The 23,770-nt window shown below is 55.2% G+C and overlaps 1 protein-coding gene across 12 annotated transcripts in view; it reads right to left on the reverse strand.

The window, feature by feature from the left end:
- The window catches only part of DLG3 (discs large MAGUK scaffold protein 3), a 76,734-nt gene that overhangs the window by 42,152 nt on the left and 10,812 nt on the right, over nt 1–23,770 (reverse strand). For 7 of the 12 annotated variants that reach the window (XR_005259879.1, XM_038164505.1, XM_038164507.1 and 4 more), the window contains one exon: nt 22,921–23,061. Coding sequence is in view for 11 of the 12 variants with exons in the window: in XM_038164505.1 (XP_038020433.1) it covers nt 22,921–23,061 (141 nt within the window). In the remaining variant the exon portion in view is untranslated. Of the gene's footprint in view, nt 1–9,105; nt 9,898–22,920; nt 23,062–23,770 lie in introns of those variants that run through there. The other 5 variants (XM_038164513.1, XM_038164514.1, XM_038164511.1 and 2 more) reach the window with 5 other exon arrangements.

Below are 23,770 nucleotides of genomic sequence, written 5' to 3' on the forward strand. Positions count from 1 at the left end.
CAGCAACAAGAATAAAAGCAGCCTCCAGAGATGGCAAATAGCAGGCTGAACAGACAGAGCTGCTCTCTGCAGGAGGGTGTAGTGTCCCATGTGGGATGCCAGAAGGAATGTGCAGGACACAGTGACTACTTGAGACACTGGGCTAATGCATGAGAAGCAAAGCACTAATTTAACTCCTTTATTTCCCCAGACTGGATCAGAGTGAAAATTCAATCTGGCTTTTAATATCCTTTGTTTCATATCATCTGAGGTATAATACTAACACTCAGAAGGAAATGGCTCTGGAGATAAGTGAAATTCCATCTTTACATCCCTTTAAAAGCTCTCAGGGGCAGAGGTCACAAGTGGGGAAATGCCCAACAGAATTATCTAATCAGGGCTGACACTGAGCTGCTTGTAGTCCAGCTCCATCTGCTTTGATTTTTTTTTTTAAAGGGTGTTAAAGCATGGAGAAAGCTGTGCATTTCCAGCTCTGAAAGCAGCTGCTTTGTGGCAGGACCCAGCCGTGTGGAATTCTGGCTGTGAGCAAGCAGGTACAGGCTCGTGGGTGCCGTGGGCAGCGGGGTCAGCTGCAGGATGCCCAAACACCAACAGGATCCTGCTGCTGTGGGGAGCGGGTTTGCACCAAGCTGCTGAATGAATTTCACAGGAACAAGCTGAGGTCCTGCCTGCACAGCACACACGGAGAGCCCCTGCTCAGCGCCACTCACCCCGATGAGCCCTGACACGCTCATCTGCTTTGTGCCAGGCTCGCCCACCCTGTGCCCAGACGCTGCTTTTCCCGACGCTGGGCTACTTCCTGCACCAAACCAGAGCCCAACACGTAGCTCCCACTGCACCTGGGAGGACACAGCTCCACCACAGCAACCTGAACCTGTGGTCTAGGCCAGACAGAAGCCCACTCTTGAGGTTCCCTGAGGCAAGGACCGGATGAGTCTCAGCTCTGCTCTTGCTGGAGAGCAGGTGTGTAGAGCAGAGAGGTGATGGCATCTTCCCTCCAGGTTGCTCCTGACCCCACAAAGATCCCCTTGTTTTTCACCTGGCTGTGCCCAGGAAGCCACCTCACAGTCCTCCTGTTAGGAAGAAATGCATGGCATATCCCTTCCCAGACTGAAGTCTGCTCCCAACTGGCCCATGAGATGTAGGACTTTTCTGACATCTCAAGACCAAATCCATGCTTTGACCTAACCTTTCCATTCTCAAGGGGAGAGGAGCAACACTGCTGCCAAGGCTGTTTCCATCCTCAAAGATCCCTGTGCTCATCTCTCTTTTCTTTCCTGGGCTTTACATGGTGGTCAGAGCTGAGGTTGCTTGGAAGCATCAACAGAGCTGGAGACCTTTGAGGGACAGTTGATCCTGCTGGGTTCCCACAGGCAGCAAAAGAAAACAGAGGATGGAAACTTTTGCAGGCTAAGGAAGTTCTTGGCCAGAGATGAGTTACCCTTTCTTTTAAGAGGGCTGGATAAAGTAACTCTCTCTACACTTTTTCTCACCTCTTGCAAGAGCAACCTGTTGGCTGACATGGCATGGGCAGGGGGAGGATATGACCCAACAAGTGTGCTTGTATAAAGGGGAGTGACAGGCTGAGCCTGGCCCCTGCCCTCCTGCACAGCTCAAAACGTGGCATCAGTGATGTAGGGAAGGGTGCTGGGGCTGACTCTGGGGCTTGCAGGTGCCCGCACCCACTGTGCCAGTCGCATCCAGCCAGGTGCCAGCTGCTGCCTGCCCCGCTGTGCTCGGCTCCCAGCCAGCCTTGTGGCCTGCAAGCAAGAACAGCCCTTCTCTCCAGGCTGCTCTGGGAGATGTCTGAGCTGGGCTGTTTAGATGGCATGAGCAGGCTCTGGGGCTGTGGCAGCAGAGCCCCTGCCCCACGGCTGCACCTCGGCACTGGCTCAAAGCACTGCGGCCATCCGGAAACACGGAACACGGGACTTGAAAGGTCCCTGGTCACAAGGATCTTTGGCAAAGCCACTGAAGTGCCCAAAGTGTAATGTGAACACAAGCAGCTACTGAGGGTTTAATCTTTGTTTTGGTGCCTTTTTTTTTTTTTTTTAAGTGGCTTAAATAGGGACTGGAAAAAGCCTTTACTCGGTAGCACAGGAAGAAAGCTTCCCAAAGAGAAGCTCTGTCGAATATAAGTTTCCATTTAGAAACCATTAAGGCCAGGGTGTTCAAACTTGAAAGTTAGACATCCTGTTCCAGGCTCAGCCCACTAAAATAAGTGACCCAATTTGCAGAGCTTCTGGACTTCAGTAGCTTCTCTTTGACCTGGCGGTACCAAATAAAATTTACTTGATTCTTTTTTACACAGGAAGAGTTGTTGTTATCTGAAAGAGTCACATGCTTTTATCTTCCTCTCAGATAAATACATATGTATAGGGGGAAAAAAAGGGAATAAGGAACAGTGTTAAAATTAAGATTTCTTTGGTTCCTGGGATTCAAATATCCTAATTTCTTCTTTGCAGTAACTTCCAGTGCACACCCAATTAACAAGTGTTAAGAAACCTGTTTCTGTGGAAAAAAAGCAAACCAAGATCCACCAACAGAGATTCAGAAAAAATTCTAGTTAATACAAAGGTGACAAGAAGGTACCTAGGGCCTGGTCCAGGATGCTCTGAAGCACTACATGTTCCCAAAAATAATTACACCCTCAGAGCAGCTCTTCCGCAAGCCCCATCAAGCGAGCTCTGCAAGTTAAACTGCAAAGTTCATTCCAAATTCAGGTATTCTGAACTTGTTAAACACTGTATTAAAAGTTTTCATCGCTAAGTCCCTGATACATGCTCACAGCATATTGCTGGATTTGCAACGAAGGCCCTTGAGGACTCCCTACATCATCCCATCTTTGCATGTGTTAAAACCAGCTGTGAGCATTAACACAGCCCACTGCACCCGCAGTGCTGGCACAACCTCACAGCAAGGGTTGCACCCATCCCTGAATCACAGCTCACTGTCCCTCCTGCCTGCACACGGGGTTTGGGGTGGCGGGCAGAGCCCCCTCATTCCCCGCACTGAGCAGTGCAGGACCTGCCCTCCCCTGGCACCCGGAGACCACGGTCCCCTTGCAGAGCATCCTGCACCGGGCTGTGAGCAGCGGGCGCCCCGCACATCACCGGCACATCACCAGGGCCCTGATTACCTCCTGATTAGTCTTAATGACTTCCCCTCTCTAAATGAGCATTCACAGCTCTGGAAGGAACGGAAGCTTCTCTCCTCCCATAATAGCACAGGACGTGCCGAGGGGCTTACCCGAACAAGGCAACTCTCCAGGAACAGTGACAGCTTCTGCTTTGCTTCCTCCTCCCACCCTCCCCTGCACCAGGGTACCCGCACTGGGCCTCTGGTACAGCTGTCCCCTGGGTTTCCCTCTCATGCAACCCCCCGTGGGACCTACACCCTGAGGATGGCCAGCAGATCCCTGCTGAATGCCTGGCACTGGTCAGGACTGGGCTCAGGCAGGTTCCAGTGGTGGTGGAAGAGCTAGTGAAAAGTGCAGCCATGGGGGCACGGGACGTCCCTCCAACAGGAACGATAGCAGGTGCTGTCACAGTGGAGGCTGATGGGCTTCCTGCTGCCCCCAGGTTCTTCACCAGGAGCAACTTCCTCCACACTGCACACACCCCTGCTGAAACATGCCCGTGCCTGGCCCTGCATGCCTCACCAATGCACTCTCCTCCTCCTCCTCCTCCAGCAGTGTGGCAGGGCCACATCCTCCCATTTCTGGCAGGTATTTTGCTCTTCTTCCTCATGTTGCATTGATGGGGTCTCTCCCACCTATGTGGCTTCAGACAGTGCCTCTAAAGCAGCAGCTACATCCCTAGCACAGCCAGTTCAGACACCAGCTCCAGCACCTTTCCCTGTGCTGCTCCAGGGCTCCCTCCAGCAGCTCAGGACCCCAAACCCAGCAGCCAGGCACAGCTCTGGGGCTGCAGTCTGCACATCTGGGCTGGCTGGCAGGCAATAGTCAATAATCCAACTGGAGAGGAGCTAAGCTCAGTCCCTCAACTCACTTCTCTAATTCCAGCATTATCCCTTACTGCATTAAAGGGATGAGTCAGAAAAGCCAACAAGCACAAGTGTACAGCCCCTGTCCAAGAGACTCACGTACCCAAAGAAAGGGGGAAAAGCCTTACAGGTGAATCAATAAACTAAGGAGACAAATGTCCTCAGCGGTTAACTTCTAAATGAATTAACATGTTCTGTGAAGGAACACTGAGAACATCTGACCCTCCTCAGTCCAGGGGATAGGTGACAGCAGGACACGGGATGCTCCGGGGCGGGTGAGGAGAACCAGCTCACTCAGCATCTGTGTGTTAAGGTTTTCCCAGGAGAGGCACAGGGAAGGTGTATGACTTTAAAAAAACATTATCCAGGCCTTGATTTCATCTGAGGGGCAGGAAAGGAACATCAAAACCATGGGAAAAATCAGCTTCTTCCCAGGGGGCAAGGGGCTGAGGGTGGGTGCGAGGCTGGGCTTGGGGGAAGGAGAGCAGCTCAGTACCTGGTTATAGCAACTCAGCTGGGTGATGACGGCAGGATCACCAGATGGAGATGCCCAAGAAACAAGCTGAGAGGTGAGATCAGATGGAGGGGGATATATTAGGAACAGACACACAGATTTACACATCGTGAGTGAGGAGGTGACAAACAGGTCTGTGGAAGGGGAATCAAACTCTCACGAGGGAGTGGAGTGTGATGAGTGAGGGAGAGGGAAGACTCTCTGGGACTCCGGCTGGCAGGGGGACATGCTGGAAGAGATGCTGGAGGTGGAGGGAGGACAGGAAGACCACCAGTGACCAGGGGCTGAGCAGATGGATGGGGCCAGGAACAGACAAGCACTGTGTTCAGCAATGGAGCCAGACGCAAAGGACAAGTTTCACTACAGTTGCATCTATATCTAGGTTGCCAAAAATACCTTTCACAGATTGGCTGTCTTTAATTAAAAGGATGTCTCCTGTGCTCCTGGCACGATACAGAACTCATCCTGCCACGTGGGGCTCTGTGTGGAAGCTCTGCAGGGGGGACTTTCCCATGGGACATCTCTCTCTGCCTGCATCCTTCCACGTCCTGCCAGTGCTGGGCAGCTCAGGCAGCGGTGCTTCCCTGAAATGCCCCTCCACAGTGCAGACACAGAGAAAAGAAGGAAAACTTCACCCCCTTCCTGTTTTGGCTTCTCTCCTTCCCTCCAAACACGGAGAACGCCTTCCTCCTCTCTCCTCCTCCACGTTTCAGTGCAAAGATTTAGCTAATTTCTTCTATGAATAGCACGGGAGTAGCCATAGCAACATCACCCTGCCAACCTCACCACCTCCACTGCCTCCATGTCTCCGGCACCCTGTTCCTCTCACCCTCCCTCGCACCTCCCCAGGGAACATCTGGGGCTTCAGCCATTTCCCACAAAGCAACCTGTATTTGGCTTCCTGCCTGCCCTCCTGGCGCTCTCCCTCCTTCCTTCCAGCCATACCTGCTCATCACTCAGAAACCTGGTCTGAACCCCCATGGTTTCTCAAGGCTCTTTCCTCCCCCTGCCCGCAAGAGACAGGAGCCCCAAGTCCAACATTGTCTGAAGGCTCAGCAAAGGCTGGTGCTTTGGCCAAGATGTGCTGTCCTGTGCCTACCTACTGCAGTTAATTGTCCAGGGCATGGGAGGAACTCAACGAGCAACATTTGTGCATTGAAAACCACTCCTGAAAATCAGTGAAACGCTCACTGCTGAGGGCAGGCAGGGAAGATCTGTCCCACTCCTCCTCCTGCCTGGCCATGAAACACTTCTGCCAGGGGTGGAGGCCACTCAAGCCTGGCACGCTCTGGGCATTTGCAGATGGTCAAAGTCTCACTGCAATGACCGCCCCAAGAGGGAGAAAGGGACCACAGACAGGGTGCAGCAGGACTCTGCATTCCTGGCCAAGCAGGGCCAGCAAACCTGGGGCAGCCCTGGGGGCAGAGGACACTTCCTCACCACATGCCAGGGAACTGCACTGCCCTGGGCCCCTGCCCCAGCCCATAGCCCAGACACCCGAAATGCACATGAAAATGCTGGTGACACCCTTGAAACCCTCATGGGGGGGCCTCACTCTGGTCACTGTGCCTGGCACATGAGTCTTTAGAGTGAGGGCCGGACATTTCCTGTGGGAGGGAAAGGTGCTGCTTCTGGACCCTCAGCTCTTGGAGTAGGGCTGGAGAAGGGGCTTGGGCATGGCCAGGCAGCTGAGCACCCCTCTCCTGAGAGGCTGTGGGTGTCACTGTGCAGGGGAGAGGAGGGGTTTGAGCTGTCTGCTCCTCTAGTGCTGCACATCAGGGATGCTTCCCTGGATCACACTGCTGTTCCTCCCCCAAAGCCAGGAGTCCTCCTGTCACCTCCTGGCAGGGGAGGAACTGAGTTTCCCACCAGCGAGGAAAAGGGAACAAGGAGGGCACAGGGTCAATGGGAGGGATAGTGATGGGAACAACGGAGGACAGCAGTGACATCAAGTGCGGGAACCAGGAACTAATGAGCAGGGAACATGGACAGATAAGGGAAAAAAAAATGGGAGGCATCTCAGAGGGGAGAAGAAAAGCAAAGCAAAAAAGATGTGAGATACCTAGACCTCTGAGATTTCCTCCCTCCCTCTGGTGAGGATTAGGGATTCTCAGTTACTGGCATTGCCTGAGCAAGCTAAAATGTGTCCTAGAGAAGGGGAGAGGCAGGAGGAGAGAACAGACGGGGGCTGGAAGTGGGAGGAGGTGCAGGTTGACGTTGGGACCGTGCTGTGTGTTGGGCAGCACGTGTGGGCACGTCTCACATGCCACGGAGCTGCACACGGGTATGTGAGTATGCCATGATGTCAGAGAACATACACCACCATATGCAACTGTGAGCACGTTTCTGATCTCAGAGCACTAGCACATGCTTCTCTGCTTGCATGAAGAAGCAAGGGGAGAAAAAACACTTAAATGAGAGCTGGTGAAGCTCCCCAGGAGGGTAACAGATCCCTGCTTACCTGGGAAAGCCTCCCGGCCTGTGCACCCCTTCCCACCTCAGCTGCTGGAAGTGCTTTCAGGGACAGTGAGCTCATTTAAAGGGGCAGCCCTGAAAAATGGCAGCCCTGTCTCCAGCCAAGGCTCTCCTGGAAACGGAGGCAGCCTGTAAAGGAGACTGCTTTGCATCTGCAACCTCCAGCCAAATCTATCCAGAACCCAACATCTCCTGGCCTCCCAGAGCCAACTGGACCTGCTTGCCTGGGCACAAGTCACGCCTAGATGTTTCCATGTTACCACCTTTTGTCTCTCTGCCCACCACTGAGCTGGGAAGAACATGGATTCCTCGGGGCTCAGGCACTTGGCACCCTTGGCTCAGGAGGAGAGCGTTGCTGAGGCGTTTGCTGCAAGCTTTACTCACGGCATACATTTGCTCCACACCAGGGAGCGGCTGCCTGCTCTGATACAGGCAGTGCACATACCACACACGTCATATTCTACATGCAGACCCCGCTATGCTCAGCCTCAAACACTGGCATCCTCTGTTGCTTGCAATGCTGTGAGGAGCTTTTGATTTTCCTTTTTTTTTTTTTTTTTTTTTAAATGTTCAGAAAGGCAAAGGCAGAGCAGAGATTCCCAACGCGGACTTTCCGAGCAGCCCAAGCTCCATGGCAGCACCACAAAGAGACAATGATTTCTCTTCCACCATTGCAAAAACATGAAAGGCTCCCCTGCCCAGCCTGCCACGGCAGCAATGCAGCTGGCATCACTTCCTTCTCACACTGCTTGCAATCGTCTCACCAGGAATACTGGGCCGCACCTTTCATGCAAGCAGGAGCAGAAGGGAGGGAGCAAACATGCTTCGGTTTTGTGCTCCCCGAGCTTGCTGCTTTGGAGGGAGAGAAGGAAAGAGACAGTGAAGGAAAGATGGAAGAAGGCTTGCCAGGAATCAGCAGGCGAGAGAGAACTGAGGCTGATTTTGATACAAAGAGTGGCAGAGAAAGAGAAAGCAGGACCAGGCTCAGAGGAAGGTGGCTGGAGTTTTTGGTGCCTTCTGTAAATATAATCTGAGCTATCAGCTATGAATCTAATTATTTCAACCAGAGCTATAGACAGACAGTAATGAAGAAAAAACAGAGGAAGGGAAGAAGAGGGTTGTGTTTGCCGAGAGCAGAGGAGGAGAGAATTCCCATTGATTCCTGTGTGTCTGCCTGCTACAGCATCTTGAAATAATAATTAGAAGGATCAATAAGAAATCATGTGAGGTTTGAAGATAATGAATGAAAGAAGCAGAAGAAGCAAACTGAAATGCCTTTCTCTCAAGCAGAGCAAATTGTTTTTCAGGCAGGGTCTAGCCTCCATTTTAATGCTTTGCAAAAAGATCCAACCATTTTCTAAACTGGCTTGTGGGTTCAAAACAAGACTGGTCTCTCCATTTAGGGGAGAGAGACACAGCCTGAGAATGGGTCCTGGAGAACACTAATAAAATGAATGTGTGGGAAGAAATGGAGGCAGTGAAATGGGGCAGAATGCACACAGCACGCCAGCGACCAGAGCAGGGTTACGTAATAATCTCGGGGAGCAGGGACGTAGCAGCAGAGCGAGGAAACCACAACTCAATGGAGAGTGGGTGACAGTTTGGGAGCGCTGGCAAGCAACACTGCGAACCCACGAGGCTGCCCAGCGGGCAGCACGCACCATGCCTGCTAAACGCAGCCCGATGGGATGCCCTTGGTGCTGCCAGGGCTTCAGGCATCGGCATCGCAAGCAGCGAGCACCTCAGGTGAGGTGTCCAAAATGCATCAATGCCCGACGACCACCTTGTGCCAAGCAAGATCCGCTTGGCCCCATTCGGCCCCGGGAAGGCTGCTCGAGTGCCGGGCTCCTACGCTGGGCAGGACCCCAGCAGCCAGCCCGAACAACGGCAACGCCAACCCGACCGACTCCGACGGCCGACCCGAGCGACGACGACGGCCAGCCGCAAACGACGCCGGTCCCCAGCCCCAGCGCCCACGCCGGCTGCTCGCGACGCCCCCGGGGTGATGCTGCAGCGAGCCAGAAAGCCGCCAGGGAGCCCGCGTTACCCCGACAGCCGCCCGCCCCGTCGCGTCCCGCGCCGGGGAGCCGCTGCCCGGGGCTGGCCCGTACCTGCTCGTACCAGTCGCGGCTCGAACACGTGCACTCGGGCCACCAGCCCGGGCCGCTCCCGTTCACCTTGGCCGCGCTCTTCCCCGGCGCCGGCGGCGGCGGCTTCGGCGTGGCGGGGTCGCGGGCGGGGGGCCCCAGCTTGGCCTTGCCGCGGGCGGCGGGCGCGGCCCCCCCGGGTGCGGGCAGGGTCTGCGAGCCGTAGCCGCCGTAGCCGTACTGCTCGTGCTGCCACTCGCCGTAGGAGGGGGGGTCCATGCGCCGCAAGGCCGCCATCCGCGTTACCTCGTAGCACTCGGGGCACTTGCAGCAGTGGTGGTGCTTGTGCATCGCTGCCCTCACACCATAGAGCCGGCAGGGAGGGAGGGAGGCGGCGCGGAGGGGCGGAGGGAGGTAGGGAGGAGGGAGGGAGGGAGGGATGCTCAGGGGGCGGCAGCGGCCCCCGCCCCGCGCAAGGCGCGCCTGCCGCCTCTTCGCCCGCTCGGCGCCCCCGGCCCCGTGGGAGGAGGAGGAGGAGGAGGAAGAGGAAGGGAGGGGGATGGTGTTACAGCGCGGTGATCTCCGCGGGGGCGCGCCGCGGCATCGTCAGCAACGCCACTCAGTCCCGGGGCCGCTCCCGCCGCGGGGCGCGGGGCACCAGCTCCGAGCCGCTCCGCCGCACGGCTCAGCCCGGTCCGGCTCGGCTCGGCTCGATGCGGGACCGCGGCACCTGCGGCGGCGCGGAGCATCCCTCGCCCCCCCTCCCCCGCAGCGGCCAATCCGCGCCGGCGGAACCTCCGCGCTCCGCCCCGGCGGCGGGGGCGCCGCTCATCCCCGCGCTCATCCCCGCGCTCATCCCCGCGCTCCGGGCAGACCCCGGCCGCGCCGCCCCCGCTGCCCCCGCGCAGGCGGCATCCAGAAGGAGCAGAGTCGTGCGCTGCGCTGCCCCACGCATCACCTTGCGGCTGCCCTCAGCCCGTCTCCCGGCGCACCGGGCAGCAGCCCTTGCGCGGCGCCGGCCGCTCGCCCAGCCCCGCGCGGCCGCGGCAGCTTTGCCAGCTTTGTGATTGACGCCAAGGGGGGTTCACTTTGCTCCAGCTGTGGTCCGCACTGGAGTAGGAAATAATTTTTCCAGATCTGTCTGAACTGGTCGCTAGGCTGGTAGCAGCACCTCTGTTGCATCTCTCTATCAGTTCTCACCTTGCTTTTTTGGAAATGTTACCACATGTGCTCCATCCAGAACAGCACCCTGGGGATGCTGCCACTGCCCCGTGAACCACAGGTACATTGACGGTGTAGAAACCCCAAGGGCCTTTGCTGGGCCTTCCACCTACTGCCATCAGGGGATGGTAAAAGCAGAAATGCCTGCTGGTGCAGCAAGGCAGGGGTGCTGCTCCCAGTGCAGCTCAGCAGTCCTTCACCTCTTGCAAAGTGCAGGACTGGAGGAAGTTCAGAAGAGCCATCCAGACAAATTGATGGGGAGAGAGAGAAAAAACATTACAAAACCCCACACCTGACCATTTAGAACCTGAACCCGGCCTCTTAATGCTTAAAGGTTGTAAAAAACACTAGGGTGGGTGAAAAACTATTTTTTAAAAAAAAGGTACATAAATATGTAGAACAGCAACAAAATGTGCACTGGGATCCCACAGGATATGGTTAAAAGACACAAGCAGGAGGGGGCCACAAGATGAGCCACAAGATATAGTGGTGCAACACCTCAGTTCAGGTTCCAAGGTCTGCAAGGCTCCTCCTGGCCTCCTGCAGCTGGTGTAATATGGCCCTGGGCACGAGCAGGGCTGTGGGAGGAGGAAGTGCATGATGGCTGGTCAGATAAATGCCCCTGCCCACTCCCTGTTCCTTTGGCTCTTTAACTGCAGTACAAAATGACTTCTGCACTTCACCTCTGCACACAGAGGTGCTCCTGCAGAGTTTGCTCCCAGTCAAGCAGTCAAATGAAATGGTTGCTTCTGGGTCAAGGAGAGGGGGCAGGAGACACCACATAGTCAGGATTGGCGTTGCCTCCAAGTACCATGTTCCCCACTGCACAGTGCAGCATCTGTCCTCTCCAGCACTGCCTGCACTTCACTGTCTCTAGGCTGCTCAGATCACCTCAATCACAAGGTGGCTTAATGCCACAGAATGCTGGAGTGGCTCAGACACTGAGATTTCCCTGCTGCAGGCTTAAGACAGTCATAATGTCCCTGGACAAGCAAGTCTAGGGCACCTGTCCTCACCATGGTGACCTCAAGCAGCCGAGCACAGCAGTGCTGCTGAGCCCTCAGAAACAGCTCCACAGGTGAGGCTCACCCTGCTGCTCCCCCAGGCTCTCTCTGGACAGTGACCAGTCCCAGGGACACTGTGGCACTGACCCGAAGAGATGCACCAAGATGAAGCCAATGGCTGCACACAAGACAGCGTTTCCACTGCAGAGCTCAGAGCCCCAGGACACTGCAGACCCCAGGGGCTCACCAGGGCAGGGCAGCATGGGATGCCTGCATGCAAAGCAAGCTTTTCACAATTAATGAAAAACGTTTGAGTGCATGGCAGGAAAGCGTGCAGTGCTGGCTTTAAGAGAGGACTTTACACTTCAGGTTTTAAGAAATTAGGATTATCTCCACATCTTCTACCTCATCCTCACACCACAGAGCCAGCAGGGAGGGAGGGAGGCAGCCATCCTTGTGCCATCAGATGGTAATAACAGGAGGCACTGGGGAGAGACTGAAGCTGACATGGAGGATTGCTGCACCAAAGTAGAGCAAAAAGCCTTGTAAAAAAGGGCAGGCGGCCAGTGTCTCCCCCATGAGAGCAAAAGGATGTGAATTCCTTGCTGGCTCTCCACCCATTGGCACCTTTGAGATAATTTCATCAATGAGATGTGCTCAGTACCTGGGCATTACTAATTACTGCTCTAGCCCAGCTGCAAATCTCCTTCCCACTGTGCTTCCCACCCTGGCACGGCATGGTTAAGTTCCAGGGACCCTGCAACGGCCACCCAGTGACACCTCTCCACTGCCACGGGCCTTCCCCAAAGCCATCTTTGGGCCAAGCTCAGTCAGGAGCCCCATGTCTGCAAGAGGCTGACTTGGGTGGGAGGAGAGCACCAGGGAACTGCACAAGCAGAGTTTGTCACCCCAGCTGCTCACACCTGTCCTGCTCCAGACACATCTCCTGTCACTCTGTCCTGGGATGGGGGCAGGCAAGGACATGGGCATTCACTCAGGGAGGAAGTGCAGAAGCAAAGGACAAGAGCTGTTAGGGAAAAATGCTTTAATAAGGAGCTGAGTGAACAATAAAGAGAAGCATTTAGTTTGATTTTTTTTTCCCTTCTATTTTTTTCCTTTTTTTTGGTGCATCCTCCACAAGGAAGATCCTCTCTATGCTCGGTCTCTGCAGCCTTCACAGCCACTCATGCAATGGGCATGCCCACAATGGAAACACCCTCCCTGCCAGCCCTGGAGGGCCAGAATTACAGCTTCCACCCCACACCACTTCCCCCAGCAGTCTTATCTGTTAGTGCCTCATTGCCAGTTGCAAACAGAGGGGTTTTGAGCCTCAGCTGTCACATCTCTTTAGAGTCCTTCCTTACCTGCTTGCATCTCCCCTCCCCAAACCCCACATTTCCCATTTTAGCTGCCACAAGAGTTGTTTCATTCCTGTGCATTTGTAATGAACTGCATGTGCCACCTGCTAACCCCAATTAAAAGGGAAAAAAGCAATCCACGGTTGCTGCTGCCTGCTTGCAACATTCCCCAATGCTGCACAGGACTTGGGATACCTAATCAAGCTTAAGAGGAGGCCAGGGCTGGTTGGCCAGGGGCACCCACATTTTGTACTTCTCCAGCTTGTTTTGGTGAGTAGTGGAATTTTGGGAACTAGGGGTGGCTTTGCTGGGAAACCAAGTGAAGTGGGCACCTGCACTGGGGGCCCAGGCCTGTGTCTGGCAAGGCAGGCACAGTGCCCAGCACTTTGAGGCAGCTGTGGGCATCTTGCTGCAGTAATGTGAGCTTTGAGCAGGGCTAAAGGAGATGGGAGCTGATTTCCAGGCATGTGCCTTCATGGAGGGAAGCCATCCAAGAGCTCTCTCATTCTCTATCCTCTTCCTATCGGTATTCTCCCCGTCTTATTTAAATTCTGCTTTGGCAGCTGCTCTTTTTGCAGGTGCTAATTTCAGCAAAGTGTCAAGAAATCCCCGGAGATGATGCTATTTACAAGGCATGGAGATGCACAGAGCTAGGTTCTATCTGGTGTCACCGGCATTTCAGCCCCTGCTGCCGCTGCCTTCCTCTCGCATGAAGTCCTGCGGGAAGAGGAAGGCAAGTGTGAGGCACCAGGCACTGAGGGTTTGCTGTACCTACAGCCCCTCTAGGGTGGGGGATGTTTGCTGTACCTACAGCCTTTCTAGGAGCAGGGGATGGGAGGCAGGGGCAGGCCGAAAGCAGCCAGTTCCTCACAGAAACAGCAGTCACGGGAGGGCTTGACTGTCACCCAAGAGGAGATGGATCCTGCCAGGGCAACCAAAGCCACAGGTTTGCTCTGAGCCCGGCTGCAGACAGGGAGGCTTTATAATGCTCAGGAGGAAGGGGAGGACAGTTCTGCATGGGGGAGGTACCTTTTTCCATCACAATCACCTGCAAAAAGACACCCCATACATACAGCCCAGGGAGGCAGCAGGGAAATATATCTGGGCAGGCAGGCTAGGAGGAGATGAGCAGCAAAGAGAGGGACCAGCTGAACTTGGTTCAGTCTGACAGTCAGTTCCTTAGCACTAACACAGACCCCACCCAGCAGGAATTTGCCATTTTCTGGGTCTGGGGCTTCTCAATTGGAACTTGAAGAGGTGATCTGCAGAACTGGCTGCACAGTTAGTGTGGGCAAACAGGGCTGGAGGCTCCTGTGAGCACTGGAGGGTTTGTGCAGTCACAGCTGAGTGGGAAGGGGCAGGATAAGAAACATCTCACTCCATGGCTGTTCCTTCCTGCCACCAGCAGCAATTCACGCTGGAAGATGTGCAGCTGGGATGATAATAACCAGCCATACCCAGGGACCAATAGCTCTCAGCACTCTCAGGGCAGATGCCCAACAAATTCTTCTCCTCCAGGGCAAAACCATTTTTATTCTATTAATGATCCCTGATACATTGCCCAGTTGCTGCATTCTTGCTTGTGGCAGCAATGGCACGAGAGTCTTTAATAGACACCATTGGCTGGTTTCTGCAACTCACATCATGGACAACTAAATGTCTTCCATGGCTGTCTGGGGGAGGGGAGAGGAGTGATGGAGACCTGAAGCAGGTCCTTACAGCAGGGCTCAGGCCCCCTGCCTGTAAAGGAGAGCCTGGAGGCGTTATTTAATAACAGTCCAATGCAGCAGGCTGTATGGAATTCCTGACAGCCTCACAATGCCCACAGCTGCTCTCCCCATCCCTGGCAGGGATGCTGCTGCCCTGTGTTGGAGCACTCGAGGCATGGGCTGGCTGTTGGCTGCCTTGATGCACTACCCTCCACAGCAGGGGGGAGCCTTGCTGCTGCAAGGGCACAGCAATTACAGCACTGGGTCAATAACTACCCACAGCCTGTGGGTGCCCACTCCTGGTGTGTGCCTCATTTCCTTTAGAAAATGACAGAGCAGAGGGAAGGTTTGACACTGTGACCAGGGCACAACCACCACTCCACACCAGGGGCACAGCAAGGTGTTTTGAAATCTCACTGTCTTTAAGACAATCGGTTGCTATTTTTTTGGTCCCGTACCTTGGTGTCTGGCTTGTGCCTAGTGTGACACCACCAGAAATCCTGTTTCCCTGCATCCTTCACTAGTCCCAAGCTGCCCCTCGGTATGGTCACATACCTCAGCCTTAGTGGGAGCCAAGCACACCCTGCCTGGGCTGTACAAGCCTGTGGAGATCTCCTGGTTGCCTCTGCCTAAGCTGAAATGACCTTGGGGCCACAAAGCCCCACAGGCTCACTCTCAGGGCTCCTCACCAGGACCCATCCCTGCAGGAACAGGCACTCCCCTGGGAGCGGCTCAACATGTGGCTCTGAAAGAGAGGCAAGGGCTCAGCAGCACTGCCCGCACCGGGCAGCACAAACCTGCCCAGAGGGACCTTTCACCGTCCAGGGCCCAGAGATGTCCCTTCCTCGACTATTCCCACCCTGCCTGGGGAATAATAAGGGGAACTCCGTGGGGAACACGCATTCCCCCTTTCCCCTTGCCAGTTCTGCTCCAATCTGCCCCTTCCAGATGGAGCAAAGCCCATTCTGCACCTCCCACCGCCCCCAGCCAGTGACTCACAGGGATGCTGCTGCCTCACCCGGGCAGTGCTGCCCCAGAACACACTTCCCGGCAGGGAATCCTGCCCAGCCGCGGGGAGACAAACCAGTGCTGGTGTCCCTTGGAGCCACGGGCACCCGCGGTGAACGGGAGGTGCGCGCATGGCTCGCCTGGCGCTGCCCCTTTAAGGGAGGAAGAGCCTGTCGCAAATTTGTGAATGGCTGTCCCCGCCCCCGCCGCGCGCACCGCCCGCCTGGCCAATCAGCGCGCGTGCCGCAGGCTCGCGGCCCGCGCACGGGGCCCTCTTAAAGGCGCAGTGCCGCCCCCCGCCCGTCCCCACACGGCCGCTTCGGAAGCCCCGAGGTGACCTTGTCAGCGGGTCGCGGGCGCGGGATGAGGAGCCGCTCCTGCGGACAGGCACACCCGTGCCTTCCTCAAGAGCGACACGCTAGCAACACAAGCCCTGGAGGGTGGTGGTGCTGAGGGTGATGTGCCAGCTTCCCTCACCCTGGCTGCCTCTTGCCTCCCGGGCTTGCACACGGGATGGTCAGGACGCAGGGACCGGACATCCGCACTGGCCAGAGCACACGGCTCGGCTGAGTTCCCCCAAAGGCCATGGGCTGCCAAGCCGTGGTGTGAGGGAGAGCAGGCAGCTGGGAGAGCTGTTTCATCGCCCCACTCCTGCTCTAGGCCAGATCAGGAACGCAGGAGCGCTCCCACAACAGTGCAAGACTAAAGCTTACGAAATCTTCCTGCAGAAACACCCCACGAGACTCAGCTGTGCAAAATCTACTGCTGCACAGAGGGGAAACAGCTGTGCAGAATGTGCCAAGGGGGAGGGAATGACCAGTGCAACAGTGGGATTGCAATAAACCCAGCTCCAGGTCCAGCCCGGTCTGCCCCTGCACTGCGGGGCAGTGCCCCCTCCTTGCTCTGCCACTGCTCCCCCCTCAGGCTGCTGTAGGCGAGGCTGTGAAATGATCTGGTCTAAAAATACCCCTTCAAGGGGGGGGACAGCCTGGCAGGACATTGCCGTGTTTCCTGGACACGTGCAGGTGGGAAGCTGGTTGTGAGGCTGGGGAAGCAGCGTTGGCCTTCAGAATGTTCTTCGTGCCAGTGCTTTGGGCACAGACATTGGTATACCTGAGCAGTGCCAGCCCCTACAGCTATCCAGGCCACAGACTGCAGGAGGCCTTTGCCTCAGCCTCAATACTTGGAATAATTTTCAGGTGCGATGGCAGCGAGACTCCTACAAGGTGCTTTGTACCTGCAGGCTGCAGGGCCCTGGCAGGTGCTGCCCTGGGGTGAATCCTTGCTTCCTGCAACAGGGCAGAGACTGGCTTGAAATGCAGCCACTGCTGCAGCCATGCACGGTTTAACCCTCCCAGAGCAGGCTGAGCAAGGCAAGAGGAGCCAGCACACAGCAGTGAGCACCTTTCCAAGGGCTCACGCTTGGATTCACAAGGGGGATGATTTCCAAACCCACGCTCATTTACTATCCGCCCCCTGCACTTCCCCTAGCTCCTGCCAATGCCGAGGATAATACCTCTCTCGGCGTAGCTTGATACTGATCCTCCAAATCCTAAAGACCATAAACCTTCATGAGCAGTTATCGTGGCTGCTTTATTTATAACAGTGCCAGTACTGCCTCTGCCACCAGAATCCTGATCTCTGTCCAGCCTGATGCCATTAAGATGCAGTGACGTTCTCCCAGCTCCAGCACTCCAGATAGAAAGCAGCTGGCCTGCCAGGCTCTGCCTCCAAGCTTGGTTTGTTTCTTTAAAAATGGTGAGGAGACCTCATTTGTTTTGCAGAAATGCACCTGGGGCATTTGTCCTCACCCTTCTGAGGTGCTGGGGTGGCTGTGAGGGGGAGTGCAATGTGGAGGGGTGGAGGAGAGGGTGGCACATCCCATGCTCTGGCTCCTGAGCCCCTGATGAGTCTGTGCCTGAGCCCCTGGTGGGTCTGTGCTACAGGAGACAGGCTCCAGCACGTTGCTTTGGTTGCAGCAAGAATATGGTCAATCACCTGACAAGGCAAAGCAGGGAAGGAGGAACCTGGGTGCTGCTGTGTGGACCCTGCATCAGCACATTTGGGAAACTTGATGAGCAGAGCAGACAGAGACCCAGCAGAGGCAGTGCAGGAGCTCACTGCACTCCCGGCCAAGACACCGATGGGCCTGGCCCATGATCAGTCCCCATGCTGCTGGAGATGCCTGTGAATGGTCTTGGTTCAGAGCTACACATGGAACCCCTGAGTGTGACTCTCATCAGTGTGCAAGTTCTCCAGCTGCTGTGCTCCCTTGGGGACAGGCAGACTCAGACACTACACGGAGGCAAAGCTGAAGCACTGATCTGGAGGGAGGATGGATGGATGGACTCCAAGCCTGTCTGGATGGCTCTGGAGCATGGCTCTCTGTTGTACACTCCCCAGAGACTCCCCCTCACTGTTCCCTTTCTGCCATTGCATGGGGAGAGCTGCATGCACTCACACCATCAATACACCTCAAAAAGATTGACAATGACTTGGGTGAATGGAGACACCACATTCATCAAGATTTTCCTATGCTGCACAGCCAGAAACACCTTGTGTCTGCAAGGATCTTCCTTTTGCTCTGGTTTTAGACAAAAAGTCTCTGAGTAGGAATAAGTGACCATGCATGGGATTTTGGTTTGACAGCCTGGTGGCTCTACTGACTTCATCATTTGCTGAGGCTGGATATTGAGCTGGGAGAACTGAAGTCTAAGCATGTCTATCTCTGCAGCAGGAATAGCAAGAGCCTCTAGTAAAGCTGAGGCCATTCAACCCCAAAATGTCCACTCAAGTGACAGCTCTTACTGACACAGCCCCTGCTGACCCTCCCTTTGAGCAGCAGCATCCCTGGGACACAGGCTGCCCAACTGGGTGTCCCTACTGTGCAGGGCTGATGTGTGGTGCAATCTGTATGTGTTACTACAGACAGACACCCTCTTGAGTTCAGCACTTTGGCTTCTGAGCCTGTGTCTGCAATGTCAAAACACAAAATCACTGGAGAGCATCTGAATGCCCTGAAGCGACCTCTGGGCACAAAGTGGCTCAAGTGACACTGGGCAGCAGCCTCTGGGCTGGGGGTTGCTGCTTTTCTTCTCTGCTTCTCCTAAAATAAACATGCTCTCCCTTTTGCATGGGGATGCAATGGGGAGGGGAGAGTACTCCCAGGAGCTGGTTGCTTCTGTGGTCCCATTGCTTGAGCATTAGCCACTTCCTGGGATTTTGGGGTTGCAGGGCCGATGCTGATGGGCTCAGGTCGAGACAAAGCAGTGGCCTGGTAAAGTCTGGCCTGCAGCAATCGCTTCAGCTGCCTGCCCGGTCAGCCCACGGAGAGGGCATGGGGTGGTGGGGACAGCAGGGCACATGCAACCAAGCAGCCTGACAGGGGCTTCTTTCTGGGGCTGCATTCACTGTCAGACATCCGCCCACACCAGAGATCTGCTTCATTTCCCTGATGCTGCATGCAACAGCAAACAGCTCCGTGGTGCTTCCCCTCTCCTGTATCTTACAGAGAAAATGGAGAGCGGTGAGGCTGCAGCCAAGCCAGGGGAGCAGGGAGTTCACAGCTGGCATCTCTGCAGCTGCAGCATCTGCCACACGCCCATCCCATCCTGGCCCTCCGCTCCTGGCAGGCAAAGGTGCACAGCACGGGAACGCCCTTCGGTCTGGCCAAAGGGAAAGAGGAAAAAACACTTGAGAGAAGGACGGGAGAAGCAGACAGCCGGTCGCCACGCTGGCGGCACAGCTTGCCTTTCTCTGCCAAATGCCCCAGGGAGCTCCGCGGACCTGTTCGGCACTTGAGCCGTGGGTTACGGGGCAGACGGATGCATCTTCTTCCGCAGCAGGTGCAGCAGAGAGGGCTCCTAACACCCTGACAAGGCGTTTCTGCCGGAGCTGTGTCCTCCCTGGGACACAGAGAGGGGGACCGGGGCATCTCTGGCCTCAGCCCCGCAGGGCTGAAGCGCAGACTACCTCTCTCACGCTGCGGGGCGCTCAGAGGCACCGCACACAGCCGGAGCCCGCCGGAGCAGCAGTGAGCCCTGCCAGCGAGCTCTCTCATTCACCGGTGATTGCAGAGCACGCATGGAATGCCTGTCCTCTGAAGCAGCCTCGCTCGCACTCTCCATCATATCAGGACCTGCTGTTGCTCCGTGTCGGCTGTCAGGCTGAGGCAGGGCAGAGCTGCGAGCACGGCGAGCAACGCCCCGGCAGGCGGGAGGGATGCTCGGGCAGGCGGAGGCGGAGGGGCGGCCCCGCACTGGCGCGGTGACAGGGATGGAGTCACAGGGGCTGCGGAGCCGCGCTGGGGAGCAGGAGAGGGTGGCAGGGGAAGAACAGCGCTTCCTCGCAGGCGCAAAGCTCTGCTCATCACCGGCATCGTTCCTCTTTCATTTATCTTTACGGCTGGCTGCTCCCCGCACAGAGGATGAAAACGGCGTTTACGGAGAGCAGCAGCCTCCTTGGCAGCCTGGGAGCACAGGCGAGTGACATCGGCCACAGGAGCGTCCTCCCGAGTCTTCCCGCAGCACATGAGCCCTGAGCAGCCCTGCTGAGGCAACCACGGGGCTCGGGAAAAGGCTGAAATGAAGGATTCAGCAAATAAAACCCGACAAGCCCCAGAACTCAGGCAGCGTTTTGCCTCTATTAGGCTCAACAGGGCTTTTTATCTGGCAAGTCCCTCTGCTCTTGCCCCGTTGAGAGCTGAATATCCAGTTTGCCACGGAGAGATGGTTTCATCCCACTAAGCCTCAACAGGAAGCACATATCGTGGCTGTATTTACCACCACCTCTTCCTTTGTAGCAGCCATTTGCACGCTGCAGGGCTCTTCAGTGCACACCCATATCCTTGCCGGCAGGCAGAAATTTCCTGTTCCTGGAAGCATTTGTGTGGAGAGGCAATCTATTTGACATGCATCTTCCTGGCTGAAGCAGGTCATGGTAGCTTTTGCTCTGTTAACATTGCCATGGAGAGCTGCAGGCAGGGGAGAAGACAAAGCCAGGGCAACAGAAAATTTATTTACATTGATGGATGCAATAAGAGAATTGCACTTAATTCAGGTAGGAAATGCCAGTTCATTGTGTTGCCTTTTATCACTGGTAGCGTGTCCACTAGAGCTCTTGTTCCTGGGCTGATGGCACCAGGGTGGCAGCTGGTGCTCCCCTGCCCTAGCATTAACTATCATCAACTTATAAAAGCTTCCCTGGTTCTTCCAAATGCAATTTGCCAGCTCAGGTATTTTTCTGAAACCTGCTTTGGAAATGCCTGTAGCATAAAAAACACACACTGAAGGCTGAAAAGCACTAAGTCCCCATGGAGCTGGGCAGGAGCTGGGTGTGTAGGTGTTGTGCAGCCCTGGTGCTCTCCTGCATGCTGTTGCTGTTGAGAACTGACATGGGATTTGATGCTGGCAGGAGCTGAGGTGTCCTCAGTGCCTTCATGCAGGAGTGAAGGAGGAGAAACAGGGCCTGTGCTGTGGTCCAGCAGCACAGCCTGCCCCAGGCACCTGATCCTGTCTGCTGGGGGTCTGCTGGAAATGTTTCCCTCTGTCAGGGTAAGGCCTGTATTCAGCAGAGAAGGTGACATCCTGGGAAAGGCTCACCACTGTGATGAAGAACTCTGCATCCCAGCACAGGGGCTGCTGCAGAGGAGCTCTGCTCGAGCCCGCAGCTCTCCAGCACTGCTTGGCTCCAGTTTTCAGGAAAGTTGCTGGGTTTCTGCAGAAAGCCAAGTTTCAGGCAGGACTACAGGCATGGCAATACCTGGCACTGAACACTACCATCTTCACAGCTTTTCACCTCCAGCTCCCTGCTCTGCCTGCACCCATGCTGTGAAATGACCATCCTCTGGGATGAAGGAGGTTGCAGATGAGAGCCCTGCCAGAGCACAGTGCTTCCAGAGTCCCAGTCTGCCCACCCAGGTCCCCATTGTTCCTCCATCTCACAGCAGTGAGACCCTGCTCAGGGCTGGCAGCTGCAGCCCCTGCAAATGGGTGACCCCTAAAGCTCCAGCACCTGGCACCAAGGACTGGCCCCACGCTGACACAGGCTAGGAAAGAAGGAGGCTGAAAAGAATGACAGGAATTATTTCAGGTCTGGAACAACCTGCCTCAACAGCGAGCGAGTGAAGAAGCCAATCTGTTTAGTTTATCTAAGGGAAAGTTAAGAGGGAACTTAGATGCATCTATAAATACCTACATGTTGGGAACATTCTGATTGCCAAGGTCCTTCATCCTAGCAAACAAAGGCAGCAAAATTTCCTTGGTGCTGGGAGCTAAACCAAGAGAAATACAGGCTAACAGTAAAATACAGATTTTTAATGTGAAGGATAAACAATCATCAGGCCAGCCAGGCCAGGGACAGAGCAGATTCCCCATTGCATGAAGCCTTAAAATCAAAATAGGTATCTGCTGCTAAAGGAGACATTGCAACTCAGCCAGACATTTGGGGCTGGATGCAAGAGCTGCTGTACTTCATGGCCTGGGACACTTAGTAAGAAAATTCCTTAAAGTCACAACAGAATCTGTTCCCAATTGCTCAGGCTCTCACCCCCCCCATGGGTTTTGCCCTGTGATTCCCCTGTGGTGGTGTTTCCCACCCACTGGCAAATGGAAATCAGCAGCCAAGCTCATCTTCTTGTCATATTCAGAAAACCACTCTCTCGCCCTTCAAAAACTGCTAAAGATATGGTGAACGATTGAAAATGTAGAGAGAAACAAGAGATAAGGAGAAATTAAACAGTAAGAGAAAAAAATGGGGTGTTACCCATTTTATTGCAGTACAGAAAAAGAAGGGAAACATTTAAAAAAGGACTGAAGAGAGGCAGTGCAATTTTTGTATTTAAAATACTTTGGAAGAAGACTTAGACTTAGCAAACAAGCATTATTTCAAACTTTGCCAAGAAAAACAACATTTTCATATAATTTTAAATCTGTGGTGAGCTCCATTCTTCCTGACCACTTCATCCTTCCCAAAAGTGCATTCTGCCCTTCACTTCTCCCTAAAACTCCCCTCAAATGTGTAGCCCAAAGGATTTTCTTGCACCAGGTGGAGCTTTACGACGCGCATCCAAATAAATGGTGTTTCCAAGTAAATAAGACAGCAGAGAAAAGCTCCCGGGAAGCTGAGGAACGGACCTGCCATTTAAGAGCTCGGAGAAAAAAATATGGAAATCTGGGAAACATGGAAACGTGGGAGCGTGCCAGCGCCAGGGGCGAGAGGGATGGGCCTGGGAGGATTTCCAGCTCCGCGCAGCCTCGTTATTCCTGCGCCACTCCACCTGCCCTCCGAGCCCTGAGGGCTGACACAAGTGCTAAGGCAAGGGGATGATTTCAGTGCTGGCCAGCCCCTGGCACAAGCGACGGCTCGATTTTCTGCTGTGAGCATCAGCAGAACAGCCAGGAGGACACACCGCCAGCCCCAGGGGAGGGACACGCCACCCCCGTGGTGCTGAGAGCACGTGGCTCCGGCGCTGTCCCCTCAGTGCCAGCCGCTGGCGGGGCTGGCAGGGCGGGAGGTGGCGTGGGGCGCACGGAGGCTCACCTGGGGCAGGGTGCTGTGAGAGCTGAGCACCAGGCTGCAGACACTGGCTGGTGCCTCTGTCCGCCGTGCTGTCACCCGCACCAGCCGCGGCGCAGCGCCGTCCCCTGTGGCGAGCCTCTGCTCACGGTCCCAGGAGCAGCCCTGAAACGAGACAAGTGGGGGGACACGTGGGTAGGGCAGGGCAGCTGCCTCCAGGCTCTCCACTGCTTCTGGAAGGGCCCAAAGGAGCTTTTCCCAAAGCAAGGGGAATTGTGCCTTCGATGGCCATCCCACCTCTCATGTCAGCCTGCCTGGCACTGGCCCAGGGCCAGCAGGGTCACTGCAAGCAACGGTGGAGGTTTGCTGGCCCCAGACTCTGGGACTGTGCCATTGCTGGGTTGCATTTCACTTTTCAGCAACACAAGACATCTCAAACACTTTTTTTTTTTTTTTTGAGAAAGGAGGAGGGATTTGATGGTGTCGGTGGCTTGGGCTGTGTTCAATGCCAGGAAGCCCTGTGACTGGATGCTTTTCTCATCCCCCTTACAGACAGGGCATAGTGGAAGGAGCAGGGGCACCGCTCACACCAGCTGTGCAAGGCCCACAGTTGCCTCCCTGCTTGTTTCCACATTGATTTTTCAATGTCCTTGTTCAATCTTGGGGATTCATAGACTGGCCTGGCCACAGAGACTGGTGGCTATTGCCAGTCGAGTTCACTGTTGGGTGGATCAAGGCTGCAGGACACCCAGAAAAACCAAAGCAGGATCCCACTGCTTATGGCATAACAGCACTAAAAATTGTTCTTAAACACATACTAGAGTTGCAGGTTTGACTTTAACTAGAGGGACTGGCAATATGAAGGGGGTCAAGA

Source organism: Motacilla alba, chromosome 4A (genome assembly GCF_015832195.1).
Source record: "Motacilla alba alba isolate MOTALB_02 chromosome 4A, Motacilla_alba_V1.0_pri, whole genome shotgun sequence".
Classification (NCBI taxonomy): domain Eukaryota; kingdom Metazoa; phylum Chordata; class Aves; order Passeriformes; family Motacillidae; genus Motacilla; species Motacilla alba.